Source organism: Syngnathoides biaculeatus, chromosome 10 (genome assembly GCF_019802595.1).
Source record: "Syngnathoides biaculeatus isolate LvHL_M chromosome 10, ASM1980259v1, whole genome shotgun sequence".
Classification (NCBI taxonomy): domain Eukaryota; kingdom Metazoa; phylum Chordata; class Actinopteri; order Syngnathiformes; family Syngnathidae; genus Syngnathoides; species Syngnathoides biaculeatus.
In genome coordinates, this window is record NC_084649.1 from 21054224 (window position 1) to 21075636 (window position 21413).

The following is a 21413-nucleotide window of genomic DNA, read 5'->3' on the forward strand; positions in this document are numbered from 1 at the left end:
TTGATTTATTAAGATAAATGTCCCACTATTTCCATCCATCCATCCATTTTCTTTTGCCGCTTATCCTCACGAGGGTCGTGGTGAGTGCTGGAGCCTGTCCAAGCTGTCAACGGGCAGGAGGCGGAGTACACCCTGAACTGGTTGCCAGCCAATCGCAGAGACAAACAGTCAAACTCACAATCACACCTATGGGCAAGTTAGAGTGTCCAATTAATGTTACATGTTTTTGGGATGTGGGAGGAAACCCGAGTGCCAGGAGAAAACCCACGCAGGCACGGGGAGAACATACAAACTCCACACAAGCGGGGCCGGGATCAAACCCGGGTCCTCAGAACTGTGAGGCCAATGTAATACTCGCTATGATATGTCTGTCTTTTATTTTATTACACAATCTGATTCACTTGAACTACCAGACGAGTCACTCCAATGTGATTCAGGCCAACGGAATCTCCACAGCATCAAACTCGTGAAGAGCGCGAGAATGACTTAACGTTCCTGTGACTGACGTGCCAGCTTTAAAAATTGCGACAGTTATAGATTTAATGAGCCAGATTCACAGTTACATTCAGCTCCGTCCGTGGGTACATAATCTTTGAGGCGCTCAACTTTGTTGATAGAACACTTAGGAAAAACAGGCAGAGCTGGAACAATACAGCTGTGTATAAAGATTAAAAAAAAAAAAAAAAAAATTATACATCACGGGTGTCAAACTTACTTTTTTAACGGGCCACATTGTCGTTACGGTTTCCCTCAGAGGGCCGTCGTTATGACTGTGAAACCATAAAAAACTTTCACCGCTTCATCCTATTTATACATGAAATTTATGAGCATGATCTAGTTTTCAAATCAGAACTCGAGAGTAATGTTTTTTTTTGTTTTTTTTTTTAATGGGTTGATGTTTGGTCACACAAATGCAGCCCAATGGGGCCACAAGCCAGTACTAACTGTAGGCCGGTCCCTAGCACCGATAAATGCAGAGGAAGGGCATCCGGCGTAAAACTGTGCCAAATAAATATCAGCGTTCGTCTAAATCTTAGATGGAAAAAGATGATACGCTGTGGTGACCCCTAACGGGACAAGCCGAAAGGAAAAGAAGACAAATAAGGTAAAGATTTGAACAAGAATCATGCAACATGATTTGCCTTCACGGGCCACATAAAATCACGTGGCGGGCCGAATATGGCCCCCGGGGCCTTGAGTTTGACACCTATTATTCTATATTATGAGATTAAATATTACATTTCAAAAAGCCGAAGCGGCTCATAACAGTGTGTCCCGGAAGAGCTATCCCTTTAAAAAGTCAAAACTTGAATCAAATATTCACCTGGAAAAGTACTGAACCATTTATGAGCATAACTATGACGCAACCCCAGGTGCACGATTTGAAAACTGCACCTCAATCCCGTCGCTCCGGCTTGACTTCCTGTCTCGATATGATTTCAAATCTTTAGGCTCATAAATTGCGTGGAAACGTAACGCCTGGCAACGAAACGTTTCCTTTGCCTCCCTTTTTTCACTTCTTTGGCTCGAACGCACGTTATTGATTCATTTTAGCTTGTTGGGACGCGAAAAGCACTCGTTTAAACGACTTACGTGAACAATTTGCTCACAGGGACGTTTTAGCTCCTGCGCAGCCCGAGGCCTCTCTCAAAGCTCCCGGCGGGGTGGGGGTGAGATGCCCTGGAGCTACGAGCTCGAGAAGGCGTACCACAGGAAGTGGATTCAACTCACAGGAAGCGGAATCGGGCGGCGATCAAAGCAGCGCAGGTGGCGCACTAATCCAAAAAATGAGGGTGAGCGTGTGCGTGCGTGTGTGTTGCTCAGGCCATCGTTAAGTCAGACACTTGGCCTCTGATTTCATCACGTCGCTTATGAATAAGAGTTTAACACACACACGCACATGCACGCACGCGCACGGATACGTACTGTAGCTTACACGCTTCTCTTTCTTCGATATTTCATCACGTGGCATGAAAACACGCAAACCACGTGAAGATAACCTGCTTCGTGTGCGCACGTGTGTACTTTGACCCATCATGAATAAAAACGGGAAAAAATGGCAATAAAAGTACAGTATTCAAAACAATGATTAAGGTACACATAATATTACTTAATTTAAAGAGGAAGTCCACTCATTGAAATTAATGCATGAGATAGTTCATGTTACTGGTACTGTAACTGTAAAATAAAGAATTTCATCAGATATCATTCAAGGTTGTTTATATCGGCAATTTTGAATGTTCCCAGTCGCTGACATTTTGGCGAGTCACATGACCTACGCGCCCAGATGTGACGTGTCATGTGCTCAACCTGAGGCGTTCCCACACAGTTATTGTCAGCGCTGATTTCTCAGATTTATCCTCATTTGCTGAAGAAAAAGAAGTATCGGTTGATCGGGAAAATGGAGGAATACTTCCATACATTCATAATTATCATAATTCATTATGAAGGTTAAACTGAAACACAATAACGGTGAAAAGTTACGTCAGCGGCGCGACAAAAATGAACCACATTGGCACCCAAAAAAAGCTAAACCTAACGTATTCCAATGTTATGTTTCACAATGTACAATTGTAAGGATATCATAGGATGTCAACTTTCACGTGAAATAGTACCCAAAGCAACGTTTTGCCCTGACCGGAAGTTGAAGCCGAATTGCCACGTGAAAGGGGACTGTGTGCAGTGTACTTTTTAATTCTACGTCATTGACGCCACTGATCTTAAAAAAAAAAAAAAAAAGACTGAATGGCTCTTGAACATCAAAACTGAAGTCGCCATCTTGATACTCCCAAAACAACCATGCCAGTTTCGTGGCTGTGAGAAAACATTCCACACGTAAGTTAGAAGGATTTACTTTGACACTGTTAAAGTTTGTTTGTAAAGTTTTTTATTCTTTTCTGATGAGCTTAATTCACCTGAAGAAAGTTTTGTTTACGGTTGTTGCCGTTCACTGTTCACTCTGCTTCAGCTTTATAGGCCGACGTTTTTTTGCGAAAAAGCGATATTTTCACAAACTTCATCAGCGGATAAGCAAGAAAACACATTTGATGAATTTCATAATCCAGAACTCTGCAAATTGAATTTGATTTTCAAATGCGAGGAAGCAACAACTTTAAATATTTTGTCTGGAATAGGACGTCGCAGAGACACCAAATGAAAAATGCGTTGAGCATATATTTTCCCATTGCGAGTCCTTTTTTCCAAAAATATATCTAACAGATTGACTTAAAATTTAATGTTTTTATGACACAAAAAAATTCTCATTTTTTTTGCCATGTTATGATGATAGTGCTTCACGGCGTATTTTGGGAAAAGTTATCGTGTCACCCAAATCGTGCCCTTGGTAATATGCAAGGTTTCTTGCTAGTCACAGTGTAATCTGTCTTTCCTTTGCACTTAGCCTTTTTTGTCTTAGTAAAAATCCTTCATATTCCCAGAACTGAAAAAATGTCAAGCTCACACGACCAGTTTTAATTCTACATGCCAAACTTTGAGAAAAAAAACCCGCCATAATCCCACCTGTCAACCATGTCCTCCGCATGTTTAGGGAGTACCAAGATGGCTGCCGAAGGCTTCAACCAATCGACATACCGCTCGATGTGTATGCGCTATCCAGTGGGTTTTTTTTTAATTATTATTTGTTTTCGCTCAGTGATTGACCCGCACCCACGCACCCTGTCGAGACAGGAAGGAAGCCTTACAGCCCGGTGATCTCATTGCAGTGCAGCAGCACATTATTAGTGTACTTCCTTTGCCCACTTGTGCACGTCCTGTCCTCAGTAAAGAGTCATCCTTTTCTCCCAAATAAGGGAACTGCTCATAATTTTGCTTACTATTTGTGTCAAAAAAAAAAAAAAGAAAAAGTCTGGATGATAAGTCTTTTATGTTGCAGCATGGCGGTGGTTGTTCTTCCACACCAAATCCGACCGAGCACACCTTAATGGCCTCACTTTTTTGATCTTGCAAAATACTGTGAATGTGACTTTGCATTATATGGCATACTCGTGGACTGTAATAACCATGCTAGTAATGTTTTGATTAGAGAGAATCCAACAAATACATCATCAAAAAGACTGGATTCTACCGTCTGATTTTGTGCGAGTTTACTATTTCCTTTTTGTTTCACTTTTCTGTAAAACAGTTTTGTAGTGCATTTTCAGTTCATCCTGAGTAGTGCACTGCAGTCTGTATAAATACTGTATCAATAAGTTTGGTATTATTTAAATCTGCGACGGATCTATAAGCGAGCGATCACCAAGGAAGTAGGGGAAAGGTCGTCCTGGAAGCTGATGTAAGATGTTTTTGTTCCCGAATCTTCTTGTATTACACGTTATGTATATGAAGGTGTGACGTGTCTGCCGCCTGACGACGGATCCACTCGGTATTGCAGCATCGAAGCCCCGCCCCCGCCTAATGACGTCACCGCGCGAAGAGTCGACCCGAACAAAGGCGAAGTCGCTCGGGCCACTCGCGAGCTGACTTCTCGGTCCGCCCCGTCCGGAGAGGGGAAAACAAACAAACAAAAAAAAAGTTCGACTGGACCCACACCGGACTCATCTGTTTGGCTACAAAAGCCAGAACGGGAGACGACTGAAAAGCGCCGCCGCTTTCGGATCTAAAACGAACTCTTTCTGTCGTCGGTTTTCAACGCGCGCGTGCCGCTGCCGGTTTGCGCAACCGCCGTGCAGGCGTCACACCCCGGCGAAGCCACCTTCAGCTTTCCCCGGGAGCGCAGCCGCTGCTATGGCCGCGACGACTCGTCCTTAACCGGGCTTTGTCGGGAGTCGAGCTCTGACTGGATCTTTTTGATCTGGAGGTGCCGTCCAGTGCAAGGTTAGACTTTTTGTTTTTATTTAAAAAAAAAAAGAGATAACTTGAATTCTAAAGGCTGTTTTTGATAAGAAGTTGGATAGAAAGTAGAAATTTCACCAAGGTTTTTCAAAATGTGGTTTGTGGACCACTCGTGGTAAAATATCACCCCCTAAAAGGGAATGTTTCCTCCTTTATGCAAAGACAAATAAATTCATCTCAAGTTAACAAGCGGCAATGTGCTGGTCCAGAGGTTCTGCGGTTCGGGTTTCGGGTTTGGATCTTTTCACATTCGCAAAAACATGCATGTTCGCTCAATTCAGCGCTCTAAATCGACTTTAAATGGTGAAAAGCAGAAACAATATTTTATTTTTTCTCCCATGTTTTTTGTTTTTGTATTCGAGTCGAGTGCTGGTTTTCGTGAAAAGTTGTTGTAAAAGATCACACAAAAGCTAAATACTAAATCTATCGGCTTCTATTATGTTTACAATCAATTCATGCTATATTTTACAATGTAATGCTAAAAATGAGCACTTCATCCTTTGTTAAAAGTCGGACCAAAAATATGTCAGCAACACATCGAAGTATTTGTGTCACAAAGCGTCTCGTCACTTACGCAATTCGCCAAATACTTGAATGAATATCGTGTCGCCGCTTTTAATCGATTCAATAAACAAAACAATGACTCAACGCCCAAGATGTTTGCCAACATAAGTGTACCCTTAATCAAACCTAAAAGATTTTCAAATGTTTTATAATCTTAAATCAATCTATAAAGATGTTTAATTTGTGTCATCTTGAGCAAGACCGGAGACTTTTCATCGTCTTCCTCGTATGTGGAAAGACTGACGCGGGGATCATGACTAACCGCAACTTTATCGAACTATTATTCAACTAACCTTTCAATGTGATTCAATGACGGGCTGTCTTGAACAGTCATAGGCGTTTTTTACCTTTTTTTTTTTTTTTAAACAGCCATGTACGTTTAATACAACAACTTTCTATCGGCTTGTCCCGTTCAATGCTAAAAAAGTTTTTGATCGGCACATTTTTTTCAAACAGAACTCGAAAATTTTCACCCGACGCGCACTCGAAATCAATCCCAGAAAGTTTTCATTTTACGCGTTGACTCGCAATCCAACATCGACAGTATTTCACTCGCTTTTAATCTTAATCGACGCTCGAAACTCGACTTGCACGGACTCTGAAGCAACCGTGGAAAATTTTCGGAGTCACTGGTGGCGTTCCGGTACAAACGCCTGGCTTTGGTGCGGTTAGCGTGGGATCGATTCCCGCTTAGTGACGGTGTCGATATCTGCCCTGCGGCCGACTTGCGACCACTTCAGGGTGTAGTCCGCCTTTCGCCCGAAGCTAGCTGGGATAGGCTCTAGATTTCCTGCAACCGTTGTGAGGATAAGCGGCTCGGTCCACCCTAGAAAGTGAGTGATCCACACTCTTTAGCTTACGCTAGAAACTTTTTTTTTTCCCCAAGTCGTCCACTTCATCATACCTGGCCGTTTTGAATCCCCCCCCCAGAGAGTTTTCAACTGGGGTGAAGAAAAACTGAACGAGCCCTCGAAATTTTCCCGCTGATGCGTCCTCTTGATCAATCTGATAAAGTTCGAATCAACCCTGAAAGTTTTTTTTTTTAAAACGCATAATCAAAGTCTTGAAAGTTATGAATTATCTGAGCGATGACAGCGATGAGGATTATGACGTTAACTTTCAGTCGCGTGACAATTAGCTTGCGCGTCATTGTGAAACTGAAAGTCCAACAAGGCCAACTTTTCCTGTGTGCGCGATTGCGAACGTGCGTGTCCCAGGATGTTGTTTCCATGGTGACTCAGCTTGTTTTAACCGGAGCATCGTTGGTCAACTGCATCTGTTTAAAAAGAAGGAAAACTATAAATCAGCCGTTTTCGGGGAATACGAGTGCTCGCCTGGTATGCGTGTGTGTGTGTGTGTGTGTGTGTGGTCGCGCGCGCACGTGCGGCGTGTGCGGTCGCCGCTATTTAAAACGGTTAAAACTATAAAGCGTTGTGCTCTGATGCAACGATCTGAAAGCGTCTGTCAGCTTACAGGAAGTTGCATCATGGAGCCTATAGACACGTTAACGCGTGAGGGGCGCAGTTGGAGTTGATACCCGGCTACGGGCCCTCCCCACTTTTTACCGTCGCGATATTGGTGGGCCGAAGGGGGGAACGTACATGGAAGCGACTGCAGCCACACTTAACCTCCGCGTAAACCTCTGCGATAGTACACGGAAGCGCGTTACGGCCACACGTTAACCTACATAAACCTCTGTGTGACCGACTTTTTTGAAATACACACTGGCCTCATTTGTGAACAAAGCTTATTAAAAAAAAAACATCTGTCGGGAGAGGTTTACCGTAGTTTAACGTGTGGCCGCAACACGCATCCGTGTACCTCCTGTTGTTTTTTTGGTTTTTAAATGCATTGTTCTCAAAATGAGACAACTTGGCATTCTTAATACTTTTTGGTAATTTGAGATTGAGAAGAATAATTCCTACCTAAAATGAAGTGACAGCGACACAGGCGTGCGTGTATTTTGGTTGGGCACCGTCCATCTATTTTAATTGCCGAAATTATGCCGATGTCACAACCCATTTCTCTGCTCCAATCACAGATGAGCGTGGGCGTGGTCGAGCGCCGTTTCAAGAGATTACTGGACGACCCCCAGGATGAGTCGCCCAAATGCAAAAGACTCTGTCCGGACCTTCCGCCGCCTCTCCCCCCTCCTCCCGACACGAGCCCGCCGCTTCACCTCGGTCCGGCTAAAAGCCCCTCCCCTCAGTCCAACCAGAGCCAATCAAAAGTCAGGGTTGGGCCTTACTTCCTGTTTGAGCGCTGCGATGGCGAGGACACGTACAGAGCCGTGCACGCCGCCACACAGCAGCAGTACACGTGTCAGGTAACGTTCGCAGTACTCAGCCACGATGTAGCGCGGGTGTCAATGTTGAGGCCTCGGGGCCAGATCCGGCCCGCCGCATGATTTTACGTGGCCCGCGAAGGCAAATCACATGTATCGAACTTCCACTTGTTAAAATCTGTTAGGCTCCCGACAATGCTCTCCCCTCACCTAACCCACCCGGTTGCCACGGTTACAGGTCCTGCCCCTGTCCAGCTACCAGGAGAAGCTAGCGGTCTACGCCCGCCTGGGTCGCCACGGGAACATCTGCGGCCTCCTGGACACGGTGATCCGGCGGGACGGCGCCTACCTGTTCCTGCCCGCCCACCACGGCGACATGCACGCGTACGTGCGCAGCAGCAAGCGCCTGGGCGAGGAGGAGGCGGGGCTCGTGTTCTCGCAGATGCTGGAGGCCGTGGCGCACTGCCACCGCAGCGGCGTTGTGCTGAGGGACGTCAAGCTGCGCCGCTTCGTCTTCACCGACAGATTCAGGTGAGTCCAAACGCGGCCTCGCGGACTTCTTTTTTTTTTGGTGCGACTGCCATTTGAACTCCATTGCTGACCAAAACAGGAGCACCTAAAAAGAACAACGCGTGGGGTAAATGTTCAATACGGCAACAGGAACTTTTAAAATTTTTTAAAGATGACCATCATCGTGAAAATGCTCGTCCGCTGCACCTTTGACCCATATGAACTCTGTTGCTAACTAAAACAACTGAACAATTTTGTGTTTTTGCAAACTTACGCTGAAAATGTCAACAAACAAACCAAAAAAAAAAAAAAAAGCATTACAATACAAATACATACCAAGCCGACTATTAACTATAAATTTGAAACTTCCAATTTTGTTTTTGCTTTTCTAACCCACAATGTTTTTCTTTGTGTAAAACTGAATTATTGCTTGGAGAATATCTTTCGCAACGCATGTTGAAAGATGAATGATGCTCCCAAACAGTTTTAGGGTTAATGTTATGTTGCCTTCTATATTTAAAGGTCAAGTGTCATCCCTATAAACATTCTAAAATAGATATTGTAATGAAAAAACATGATTCACTTCAATGTCTGTACAAAAAAAAATAAATATGAGCGGAGAGCGCGTCATCCATGCGCAAAGTTGTGGGTTTGTCATTCAACATCCGAGTGGTCGCCGTACTGGCTGCATCTTCTGTCCGTGATGTCACCACGGACATTCGCCATTGAAAACAGGCGGTGGGAGATGAACACGCCCCTTCTGACACGGAACCTCTTTTCGAAGAGGAGAACATCTCACAACCGAGTGAAGTTACCGGGGAAATATTACCTTATTGTTTCGAGCCATATGTAGATGATATGCGGCTCACGGCCAAACCACCACTCCGCCCGATCCGCCTTTGCGCGGCAGTGATAAACGCTCACTTCTGCGGTGGAGATGAGCCACCTCGGCCGACAAGGATGCGGACATTGACACATTTAGCACCCCTGCTTTATGGATTACGGGTTTTAGTATCTGTATACGCACTTGTCATTTGGAACAAACGAAGCTCTTGTCCTTTGCACCTGTGCATTCCATTTTTCACGACAAACCGGGTCTCTTGCAAACTTATGAAGGGTAAATCCATCATCCCGAGCGTTCGAGCAATGTCCGGCAATGCAACGAGCCGGCATTTAGGCTAACACGAAGGAACAACGAGCTACCTTCCCGCAGGAAAAACTAATAGAAACAAACGAGTCCGCTTGAGTACGCTAACGCCCTGTACGTCACTTCCTGCTTCTTGTCGAAAACAAATCCCTCGAGAGGATTTTCATGGCGGGATATATGTCAAAATCATGATTTGTGGTGAAAAAAACGATGGGTCCATTCTGACTGCCTTTTTTCCCCCCGATCAATAACAAACAAAAAAATCATGCATTTCATGACAGTGGCACTTTAAGTATATTGTACCGTATAATTCGACCAACAAATGAAACCCGAAAGCGACATTTTCTTCCTTCTCCCGCAGGACCCGCGTGGCCCTCCTCGGCCTCACCGACTGCGTCCTCCTTCAGCGCGGCGACTCCGACTCCATGACGGACCGCCACGGCTGCCCCGCCTACGTGGGCCCCGAGCTCCTGGCCAGCGGCAAGGCGTCGTACTCCGGCTGCGCCGCCGACGTGTGGAGCCTGGGCGTGTCCCTGTACACCATGCTCGTCGGACGCTACCCCTTCCAGGACACCCGGCCCGCCGCCCTCTTCGCCAAGATCCGCCACGGGGTCTTCAGCCTCCCCCCCTGGCTGTCTCCGCTGGCAAAGTGCTTGATCGGATGCATGCTCCGAAAGTCGCCCGCCGAACGCCTGCGGGCTCCCGAGCTGCTGGCGCATCCGTGGCTGAGCGACTGCCGCGCGGCGCCGGCGCTGCCGCACGCGGCCCGGGGGCGCGGCGCGGGCCGAGCCCCGGAGTCGAGACACGAGGACGACGACGGGGGCGACCAGGTGGTGCCCACGTGTGCCGAAAAACATTAAAAAATGATATATAAACGATCATAAACTTAACACGACTCCGGAGTCCTGGATTCCCTGAGCCTCAAGTGCCTTCAACTCCCCGCAGCTCTGTTTGAGATACCAAATACTAATTTTTTGGGTGAAAAATGAAGTACAGCGAACCCCGATATGTTCACCAGGGACAGGGACCGAGCCCTTGTGCGAATAGTGAAAATCATGCCCCACCTCCCAAAAAAGATATTTGCCTACAAATCCCAGAAGATGGCAACAAAGCACCGTTTATTAAATTGAAACTCCTCTTCTTACGCTAACATAGTTTCCTGACTTAACTGCAGACAAGTCGAGCAAAAAAGATAGTTCCTCGACACCACGATGCCACAGGGATGGTGGCTCTGCACTATGACATCAGGAAGCCACAAGATGGCAGCAAATAATTATTTTCACAAAATTGAAAGTCCTCAATTCACTTCAACATCGTGGCCACACAAAATACAAATTTTATTCGCGGTGAAATCTTGATGAGCAGGTTACCCACTACATAGTTCACTATGTATTTAGTGATTAGCGTAGTGACATTATTAAAAAAAAAATTTTAAACAAAATAATTAGTAAATAAATTCTGAACACGTGTTTTGTTTTTTTTTTGGGGAGGGGGGTGTGAAATGCCCAAAAATGCTGCAGCATTAAAAAGCTGTCTTATCGAAATTCCGTGCTTTGGCCCTCCTTTTGTGACATCTTGTTGCCAGGGAACTATGAATCGAGTTATTAAATCATTTAATTGAACTGGAGGAGCTTCTGCAGGACAGGTCAAAGGCCATCCTAATAAAAAAAAAAAACTGTGCTTTGCCGCCATCTTGTGTCCACTACAAGACGAAACCTTTTTAGGGCGAGGTGTCAATTAATCGCAAAGCGCTCTCTCGATTTTTCGTATTCAAAATTTGCGCCACAGCTAAATACATATTTTTCCAAAGCACACAACCTCATTTTCCGACATAGTTCTCCCCCCACCCACCTCCACTCGACTCTTGACGCGTGGTCGTAGTGTGTCCATGTTTACGCCACATACTCCCGGTCTACCTCGGTTCTTGACATTTCGTTTTTGTTTCTCCTTGCTTGTCCCCAAACTTGATCACGTTTATGTCAACATGTAAAATGTTTTAATTTTCCCACCACAAGGTTGACGTGGAAGCAGACGATAATTATTCGAGGCCTCCTGGTTAAAAAAAAAAAAAAAAAAAGAAGCCAACTAAGAGCTGCATACTGAATAAAAAATATTTCACAAAATGTTCTGTTTGCATTGTGTTGTACTGTATACACGTGATGATTTTTCATAAAAACATAAACTATGAACTGTGAGACAAATGATACAAAAAATGAGATTCCAGGCTGGGCCGACGGACTCGATGAAAACAAAAAGCAGTTCGTTTTGCTAACGAACTCGCTCGTCAGACTCCACGTCATTCCCTATTTCTTCATCAGATGAGCATAAATCCTTTTCTTAGCTGCTTATCCTCATAAAGGGTCGCTGGGGAGTGTGTGTGTGTGTCACAATCACACCTAGGGGCAATTTAGAGTGCCCAATTAATCTATCCATCCATTTTCTTAGCCACTTATCCTCACAAGGGTCGTGGTGAGTGCGTGTGCCGAGCACAGCTGTCAACGGGCAGGAGGCGGGGTACACCCTAAACTGGTTGCCAGCCAATCGCACGGCACATAGAGACAAACAGCCGCACTCACAATCACACCTAGGGGCAATTTAGTGTCCAATTAAGCCATCCATCCATTTTCTTACCCGCTTATCCTCACGAGGGTCGCGGGTACTCCACAATGCATGCAAACTCTACACAGGCAGGTCCGGGATCGAACCCAGTACCTCAGAACTGTGAGGCCATCACTTTTCAGCTGAAACACAGTGCTGCCGGGTAATATATAACATATACTATCCATCCATCCATTTTCTTTGCCACTTATCCTTACAAGGGTCGTGGGGAGTGCTGGAGCCTATCCCAGCTGTCAACGGGCAGGAGGCGGGGTACAACCTGAACTGGTTGCCAGCCAATCGCAGGGGATATAGAGACAAATCCATAAATCCGAGTAATCAGCGCCGGCCATAATGGTGTCCCATGTAACCGAGCCTTTGGCGCAGCACGTAATAGGTCGCATCCGCCCACTTCGGTCATGTGACTCGCCAAAAAAGCTGCACCCCAGAAAATTCGTAATCGTCGATAAAAAAAAAACCTTCTCAAAATACCATTAAACGAGAGAGGATTAACAAACAAACCATTATCGTGATCATTTATTTTCATAAATGAAATCATTCAAAATACAAAAACTAATCCTGTTATTGGATGCAACCTGAGCATTTTTATTTCCAAAACGGGTATCAAACTGGCCGCCCTTTATATTCATCAGTAGCAAAGAAATTTGGTGACCCCTGATGTATATAGTTATGATTATTACCAAAGCGAGAATCGTATATTTAAACTTTTATCATCCAAAATTTAACACCCCCCCCCAAAAAAAATACAAACCACTATAATTCATCAGTTCCAACTTATGATAACATGACCAAATCACAACAGCTTTCAATTTAAAAAAAAAAACATCATCCTCACCCGAAATGTTTCATATTTATCGACAAACCTCCAAATTCTTTGCTCGTCAAAGTTGTGTTGGGTAGTCCGAGCTAGCCGTGGCTAGCAGTTAGCAGCTAGCAAGTAGTTGCTGCTGTCGAAGAAGTGATGCGAATGAAATCTTTTCCGGCTTCAAACAAGCCAGCCGCCCTGTCCTCACAATGTCTACTTTTCCTTTTCCTGTAAAAAATTCCGCTTTGAAAATGATTTTTAAATTATTTCCAATATTCATTCTGAAAAATGTAAACTTCAAAACAGAATAAATCCTGTTGAGCGCAGGAAAACCAACCAATCAGATGAGCCGAAATTTAACCAATCAGGTCATGGGAAATGCTGCAGAAATGGAGACTCTCCAATAAGGTCAAAACTCGAATTGCGAGCTTGACCTGCAAACTATTGGAACAATTATTACATAAAATGTCTTTTATCACATGATGTCAGCAGACCACAAACGAAGTTTAAAGTATTTGATTTTTAGGCTGCATTCACATTTACACAATTATACAAGATATTTGTATAAATAAATGTTGACCAGATATTTGATACTGTACATTGAACATTTTTATGGTAAATATTTGCTGGGGAATAAAATATATTTTAAAATAATACATAGATTCTACGCATGAAATGTGTTCACACAACGATGAAAAGATATAGCAATACTAAAAGAAATCAAAGACTATATCAGGATCAGATCATATGCAATGCAAAAGTCTAAATGATCTCCATGAAAAAAAAAGTTTCCAGCTTGCTCTCTTTCAATTTTCCATCTTTTTTTTGTCTCTCACTCGAAATGTGACCTCGTGCATGTTTCTGTATTTTATATTTGCTGTTTAAAGTTGTTTTCCCCAGCGTATGAATGTTTACACCGTTCAGGAAAACAGTAGTCCTGATGCATTTTGTTTATGTAAACAATTTTATTTGATCACAATATGTATTTCTGTGGTCTAATTATTTGTAAAGTATATTGTGTGAAACACCCAAGCGTCTTCACGTAGTCTAGAAAACGGTGGTGGTCCGTTGCTTTAAATATTTTCTGCTGTAGAGGATTTTGGGTAATATATATCCACCCATCCATTTTCTTAGCCGCTTATCCTCACAAGGGTCGTGGTAGTGTTGGAGCCAACCCCAGCTGTCATTGGGCAGGAGGCGGGGTACACCCTAAACTGGTCGCCAGCCAATCGCAGGGCACATAGAGACAAACAAACACAATCGCACCTACGGGCAATTTAGAGTGCCCAATTAATCCATTCATTTTCTTAGCCGCTTATCCGCACGAGGGTTGCGGGGAGTCTTGGAGCTTATCCCAGTTGTCAACGGGCAGGAGGCGGGGTACAACCTGAACTGGTTGCCAGCCAATCGCAGGGGACATAGAGACAAACAATCACACCTAGGGACAATTTAGGGTGTCCAATTAATGTTGCATGTTTTGGCGATGTGGGAGGAAATTGGAGTGCCCGGAGAAAACCCACGCAGGCGGGTCCTGGGACTTCAGAACTGTGAGGCCAATGCCTTCCAGCTGACCCACAGTGCCGACGGGTAATATATAACATACACTATTCATCCATCCATCTTCGCATTGTCGCTTATCCTCACAAGGGTCGTGAGGAGTGCTGGAGCCTATCGCAGCTGTCAATGGGCAGGAAGCCTGAACTGGTCGCCAGCCAATCACAAGGCACATGGAGACAGACAAGAGCTGCACTCACAACCACACCTACGGTCAATTTAGAGTGTCCAATTAATGTCGTGTGTTTTTTGGGATGTGGGAGGAAAGCGGAGTGTCCGGAGAAAACCCACGCAGCCACGGGGAGGACATGCAAACTCCACACGGGCGGGGCCGGGATCGAACCCGGGACCTCAGAACTGTGAGTCCATTGCTTTCCAGCTGATCCACAGTGCCCGTCGTGTAATACTGTATGTGTGCACTAAATGTGGCTTAAACATTGCACTGAGGTTCCAGAGTCCATTCGTCCATTTTCTGAGCAGCTCATCCTCATAAGGGTCACAGGATTGGCGGAGCCCGACCTAGCTAACTTGGCCCCCCCCTCCCCCACCAAAAAAAAAAAAAAAAACATTACACTGACTGACTGGTCGCCAAGCACACATATAGACGCCGTCCGTCACTGAGTGGGAACTGAACACACGCGACCGACACAAAAGTCGGGCACGTGTAGTTATTATTACAATTTTTTTTTTTGTTACAAGCAATGGAAAATATTTACAACATGTCCCCAAAAATCTGATGAAGACTCCAGATTCATACTTCAAAGAAATACAAAGGTTCCGGGTGAATTTAGCGGTGTGGATGAAAATACGGGACGGATGGAGGGCTACTTGTCAAATGTCGCAGCGTCCTCAGTCGTGGACTTTGTCCTCGACGCAAATGGACGCACACTGGAAGATGTCCCTGGCGCAAATGTACGGAATTGCAGTGTTGCAGTCGCGAACGGCCCACACGTACTCTGTCGTAAAACACACACACGCGAAAAACGCTGAAAACAGCCGGACATTTGAAGTCCAATGGAACTAAATGTCGCCAACGAACGATACCGATGTCGTTTTCCTCAATCGCCACACAGCCCTCTTCGAGAAATCCTTCAAAGTTGACGGTAAACTCCGTATTTGAGGCGTCGGTCCACATCGTGACGCCCTGAAAGACAAATGTTGACAACAAATTGGGCGTTAGACGTCGCGGCGCTCGCAGAACAAAAGAGACGAGAGCCGCGGAATCTTTGTTACTTTGTTACACTTTGCATAATAATAATAATCATTTAAAAAAAAAAAACATTTTTCGGGAATAAAAAGGTGAAAAAGATGTTAATATTGTTTTGACCATTTTGAACGATACGTTCCGGTGCTTCGTGTCAGCGTCTCACCTCCGCATCAGTGAAGAGTCCAATCCAGGTGTCTCCTCCTTGAGGAAGGAACTCGATGAGCTCTTTAACCACAGCATTCTCCAGATTGGAATGGATGGATACTAGCGAGCCACCGAGAAGGTTGCAAGAGTTCTACTTGGACAAGAAAATAAATCAAATAAAAGGTCAACAATTGTTGCTCGTTTCAAAGGTCATTTGACTTGGTTACCGACACTGATGGCAGTCAACAGAGAATATAAACTTCCCCTGAAAAATAATCAGGCAAATCCGCCAATGCCGAATCTTGTACTGTAATTTCCGGCCCACAGAGCGCGCCTGATTATAAACCTCACCCGGTACATTTGTAAAGGAAATACCATTTGGTACGTACATAAGACGCAAGTGCCCACATTGAAACACGTGATGTTTCCAAAGAAAGATGGTACACGGAAAGATTTTTCAAAGTTTTAATACCTTAGCTTAGCCTAAGATACGAACACGGCTATTAAAAAAAAAAAAAAAAAAAAAAGCCACGGCAGCTACACAGTAGCAACACGGTAGCACAGGACTAACAGGGCCGGATAAAAAAAAATACCTAAATCACTGAGACGCGGCTAATGCCAGCGTGGTGGTAATGCAAGTGTGGCGCTAACGGGCAGTTAAAAAAAACAAAAAAAAAAAACACACCGGTAAAAATCACTGAGACACGGCAGTAACACAGCAGCAACACGCTAGCGCGGCACTAAGGCCAGTGCGGTGCTAACAGGGCCGGTTTAAAAAAAAAAAAAAAAAAACGCCGGTAAAAATCACTGAGACACGGCAGTAACACAGCAGCCACACGCTAGTGTGGCACTAATGCCAGCACGGTGCTAACAGGGCCCGTTAAAAAAAAAAAAAAAAACACCGGTAAAAATCAATGAGACACGGCAGTAACACAGCAGCAACACGCTAGCGCGGCGCTAACGCAAGCGTGGTGCTAACAGGGCTGGTAAAAAAAAAAAAAACGGTAAAAATCACTGAGACACGCTAGCACAGCGGTAACAGGGCCGGTTACGAAGAAAAAAAAAACATACCGGTAAAATTCACTTCCTCGGCACATATATTCCACCGGTCTCACTCTTACTTTTTCCGCTCAAGTGCCCCCTTGCGGCCGTTAGAAAAAAAAATGCACAAATTAGCTGGATCACCGCATAAGCCGCAGGGTTGAAAGCGGGTGAAAAATATCGCATCTTATAGGCCGGAAATGACGGTATATGTGGGTGTCAACATAGTATGTCTACTTTTAAAAGAGCACAATTAAAAACAGTTCATGATAAGTCATTTTTGTTTTTTCCAGATCTCATAAATCTTGACCTACAGACTCTCGTTACAAGACACGGGCATGTCTTCAATGCCATAGAGGGGGGCCAAGGTGGGCTGCGACTTTCCAGGACCCTGAAGTGACCAAGGTCACATCCTGGTTCCATCTCGTTGCCTATTCAGTCGCACGTCAACATCCGCTGGACGGCGTCCGATCACTTGTCAGAGTCCACTACTAGGTCTTCATTTTAAGTTTTACATCTCATTGTACCAATTTGTTGCTAGCTTACTCTTGTGCTAACTTGTCGTGGTCGTGCTTGCACAATCATATTAGGGACATCCATCCAGGCATTTTCTTAACCGCTTATCCCCACAAAGGTTGCGGGTGTGCTGGAGCCTATACCAGCTGTCAACGGGCAGGAGACAGGATACACACCATGAACTGGTCGCCAGCCAATCGCAGGGCACATCGAGACAAACAGTCGCACTCACAATCACACCTAGGGGCAATTTAGGGTGTCCAATTAATGTTGCATGTTTTTGGGATGTGGGAGGAAACCAGAACGCCCGGAGAAAACCCACACAGGCATGGGGAGAACATGCAAACTCCACACAGGCGGGTGTGGGTTTGAACGCGGGACCTCAGAACTGTGAGGCAAAGACTTTCCAGCTGAATCATCGTGCCGCCTATTTAAGATACTTGTAAAAACATGTTTGTAAATCATATGAAAATATTTGGTGAGTGATGAAATAAATTTAATTTGATGAAAATTTTCCCAATTTCACTTCTACCTCTCAAACAGTCAACCATGGCGTACCGCAAGGCTCTATGCTTATCCCCTTCCTGCTCACAGTCTACACTCCAGTCCAGTTTTCATTGGTATGATACTATGATGCTACGATACGCAGATGGTAACGCCTTAGGCTACTTGTCAGTGAGCTATGACGAAGGAAGTTTCGGTGAGAAGCTCGTACCGTTGTGACGCTTTGAACAGGAATGAGGAAATCGGAAAAAGGAAATTTCAGGAATTGAGGAAACACTGAAGGCGGTAACGTGGGAGGGAAAAAAAAAGGCAAAAAGTGAAGCAGTGTGAATACTTTCTGGATGCACTGTCAAGTTGAGAAATTCACTGATGCCAATAATTACAGTACATCCCCTTATTAATACAGTAACCGAAAGAAAAATATTTTGGGTGGTTAGCAATTAGAGGACCTGCGACGTGATCGCATTTGGTGATTTGTTTGTTTCGCGCTGCATTGCGGTGTACGTCCCGACTTTTGGGAAACCCTTCATACCTCTGCTTCGTCAAACGTCAGGAACTCATTTTTGGAGATGTAACAGCGATTGTTCAACAGAGTCCAGTCCACGGGGCATCGATCACCTGCGACAAAACAAGTCGACGTGTCTTTATTTTCACCCGTGACCAGTCACCGACGCACCTTGTGACTAGCCAGTACCGATAAGTCTTATTTCCGGTTCATTTGTCCGCAATCATCCATCCGTCCATTTTCTTTGCCGCTTATCCTCACAAAGGTCGCAGGGAGCGCCGGACCTTATCCCAGCTGTCAACTGGGCAGGAGGCGGGGTACACCCTGAACTGGTCGCCAGGGCACAATTGAGACAAACAGCCGCACTCACAATCACACCTCGGGGCAATTGAGAGTGTATGCAATTAATGTTGCATGTTTTTGGGGATGTGGGAGGAAACCGGAGTGAACCGGAGAAAACCCACGCAGGCACGGGGAGAACATGCAAACGCCACACAGGCGGGGCCTGGATCGAACCCGGGTCCTTAGAACTGTGAGGCCAACGCTTTACCAGCTAATCCACCCGTTTGCAATTAGTTCTGCGGAATTCATCCTCAGCGGTGCCCCAAAAAAAAAAAAAAAAAAAAAAAAAAAACCTCACCCTGTTGTGTTTTTGTGCTCTGAAACCGCTCAAGATGCAGCCAAAACAAGAAGTAATGGTGCTACCCCTTTTTCGTTGACCAGGGCATGCCCCAAGGCTCAGTGTTTGGTCACCTTTTGTTTTTCTGTTTTTTTATTTACCGATTATCTTTGCTTGTGATCAAAATTCTCCCACTGAAACAAGTTATACTTGAAAACGTGGAGTTTTGTTTGCATGCATCTAAAAAATAAAATGAAACAAAAAGGCGGCCAATTTTGTGATTTTAGCTTCACAAAATCACCCCCCCCCGAGTGATCTTGACCAACAGCAATAAAATGGAAGCCTTGCGTAGCTCCAAAAAATGCTCAAAATTCATAAAGAAATTGTTTTCTTTTCTTTTTTTTTTTACTTTTTCCAATAGCTACCAAATTTAAATCTTATATTTTAGATGCATGGGCCAAGATACAGTATAAAAAATTTTTTTTTTTTTTTGTCATGCCTCGAGGATGAATTTGACCAACTTTCCGTGGGATTCTAATTCCTGCTGTTGCAAGTAAAACTCGGTACGTACTTTGCGTCGTGAATTCGGCCGCAGCCCACTGCGATGGAGAAGAAAACGATGTCAGTAACGATCCGACAGCATCATATCGATATCATAATCTTTCGAGCCATGACAAATGCATATATTTTTTTTTTTAAAAAACTATTTTTTTTTCATTCTTTGTTTACAACGAACAGGCATTTTGATTCTGACTCACCCGACTGGCGATGCCGCAAAGGAGGAGCAGCGAGGCGACAGCATCTGTTGAGTGATGGGCAAATTCATACGCTGGTCTGTGGTCTACGTTGAGAAATTAAAAAAAAAAAAAAAAAATAGAGGTCTTACCTTGGTGTTGGAGATCGTCAGCGCCGAAGACAAGGACGAGGACGAGTCTTCTTTTTATACGCTGGGCACGATGAAAAGTGACTTGTCGGGCCACTTCCGCCACAAAGAAACAAAAGATGTCCAATGAATCAATGTAATGCAGTTTGACAATTTGATAGGCATTTAGAGGCACTTCCTGCTTTCGAAAAAAAAAAAAACAAAAACAAAATAAAATCACTGTAAAAGCATCTCTTTGTCTGATTAGGAAAAAATATGATTTATTACAGCAATATCCCACATATTCAATGTGTGGGTGTCAATTACTCTTTTTTTTTTTTTTGGGTGGTGGGGATGTGCAAATCAGGACTCGGGCTCTCACCCTCAAGGGAAGTTATTGAATTCTATCATCCATCCATCCATTATCCACCGCTTTTCCGGGTCGGGTCGCGGGGGAAGTAAGCTTCAAGCAGGGATACCCAGACTTCCCTTTCCCCAGCCACTTTTTTCCAGCTCTTCCGGAGGGATCCCGAGGCGTTCCAGGGCTAACCGAGAGACAGTCTCTCCGGCGTGTCCTGGGTCATCCTCAGGGTATTTTGCTCAGAACACCTCACCAGGGAGGCGACCAGGAGGCATCCAGATCAGATTCCCCAGCCACCTCATACGGCTCCTCTCAATGCGGAGGAGCAGCGCCTCGACACCGAGCCCCTCCCTGATGACCGAGCTTCTCACCCAACCTCTAAGGGAGACCCCGGACACCCTGCGGAGGAAATTCATTTCGGCCGATTTTATCAGGGGTCTTGTTCTTTCGGTCACGACCCACAGCTCGTGCCCATAAGTGAGGGTAGGAATGTAGATCGACTGGAAAATTCAGAGCTTCGCCTTTCGACTTCGTTCCCTGTTCACCACAACGGACCGATACAAAGTCCGCATCAGTGCAAGACGCTGCACCGATCCGTCTGTCGATCTCCCGCTCCGTTCTTCCCTCACTCGTGAACAAGACCCCAAGATACTTCTCATCCCCGACCTGGAGAGGGCACGCCACCCTTTTCTATCCATTTATTATTTACATTCTATCTACCTATTTCTATCCTATCATGGAGTGACAAAATTATTCCCATATTTCAACCACCCATTTTGTTTTTGTGGAATGCGTTTTTTCTTTCACAAATGTGAGCACCATCTGTTGGACAAATACAACTAATAAATAAAACACCCATTTTTTTTTTTTTATACTGTTTCGATTCAAGACAAGGAAGACATGTCACCGTTTAAAAAAAATTCCCCTCAGCTCAACTACGACGCAGTTTACCCCACGTTTCTGCTCACACTCAATAATTATGTTCTACAACAACAAGACATACCGATTACCTATCAATCACAAAACACGTCAAACCAGTCTAGGAGCAGAACAACCAACATGCGGAAAAGATTTTGTTTCCAAACAAGTGTACCTAATTTTGTGGTCGTCAAAAATCATCGGGGTGGGCTTTCGAGGCGACATGGCGGTCGGGACAAATAGCGATCTAGATTGTAGGTGAGCGGTTCTCAACATACTAGTCATTGACGAGCTATCAAAACTGCCCTCATAAGCTAAGTTAGACAACACAAACCTTCATGCCAGACCCTTAAACAGCCAATCGGCCTTCTCTACACAGGTCCACGTTTATCTACGTTTAGG

General features: G+C 44.8%; 2 protein-coding genes across 2 annotated transcripts; one reads left to right on the plus strand and one right to left on the minus strand.

Annotated features, from left to right (window-relative positions):
- Positions 1–3602: 3602 nt before the first annotated feature.
- Positions 3603–11479, plus strand: LOC133507976 (tribbles homolog 2-like). Its single transcript, XM_061833618.1, has 4 exons — positions 3603–4833; positions 7457–7741; positions 7938–8230; positions 9718–11479. Exons 2-4 carry the CDS (start codon positions 7457–7459, stop codon positions 10214–10216), a joined length of 1077 nt encoding a protein of 358 aa, XP_061689602.1. The 5' UTR covers positions 3603–4833; the 3' UTR covers positions 10217–11479.
- Positions 11480–13521: 2042 nt separating this feature from the next.
- On the minus strand, positions 13522–20316 carry LOC133507370 (C-type lectin galactose-binding isoform-like). The gene is made up of 7 exons (XM_061832322.1): positions 20283–20316; positions 19629–19672; positions 19442–19469; positions 18279–18364; positions 15705–15836; positions 15379–15478; positions 13522–15290 (listed from the first exon to the last, which is right to left on the minus strand). Exons 1-7 carry the CDS (start codon positions 20314–20316, stop codon positions 15184–15186), a joined length of 531 nt encoding a protein of 176 aa, XP_061688306.1. The 3' UTR covers positions 13522–15183.
- Positions 20317–21413: the final 1097 nt, after the last annotated feature.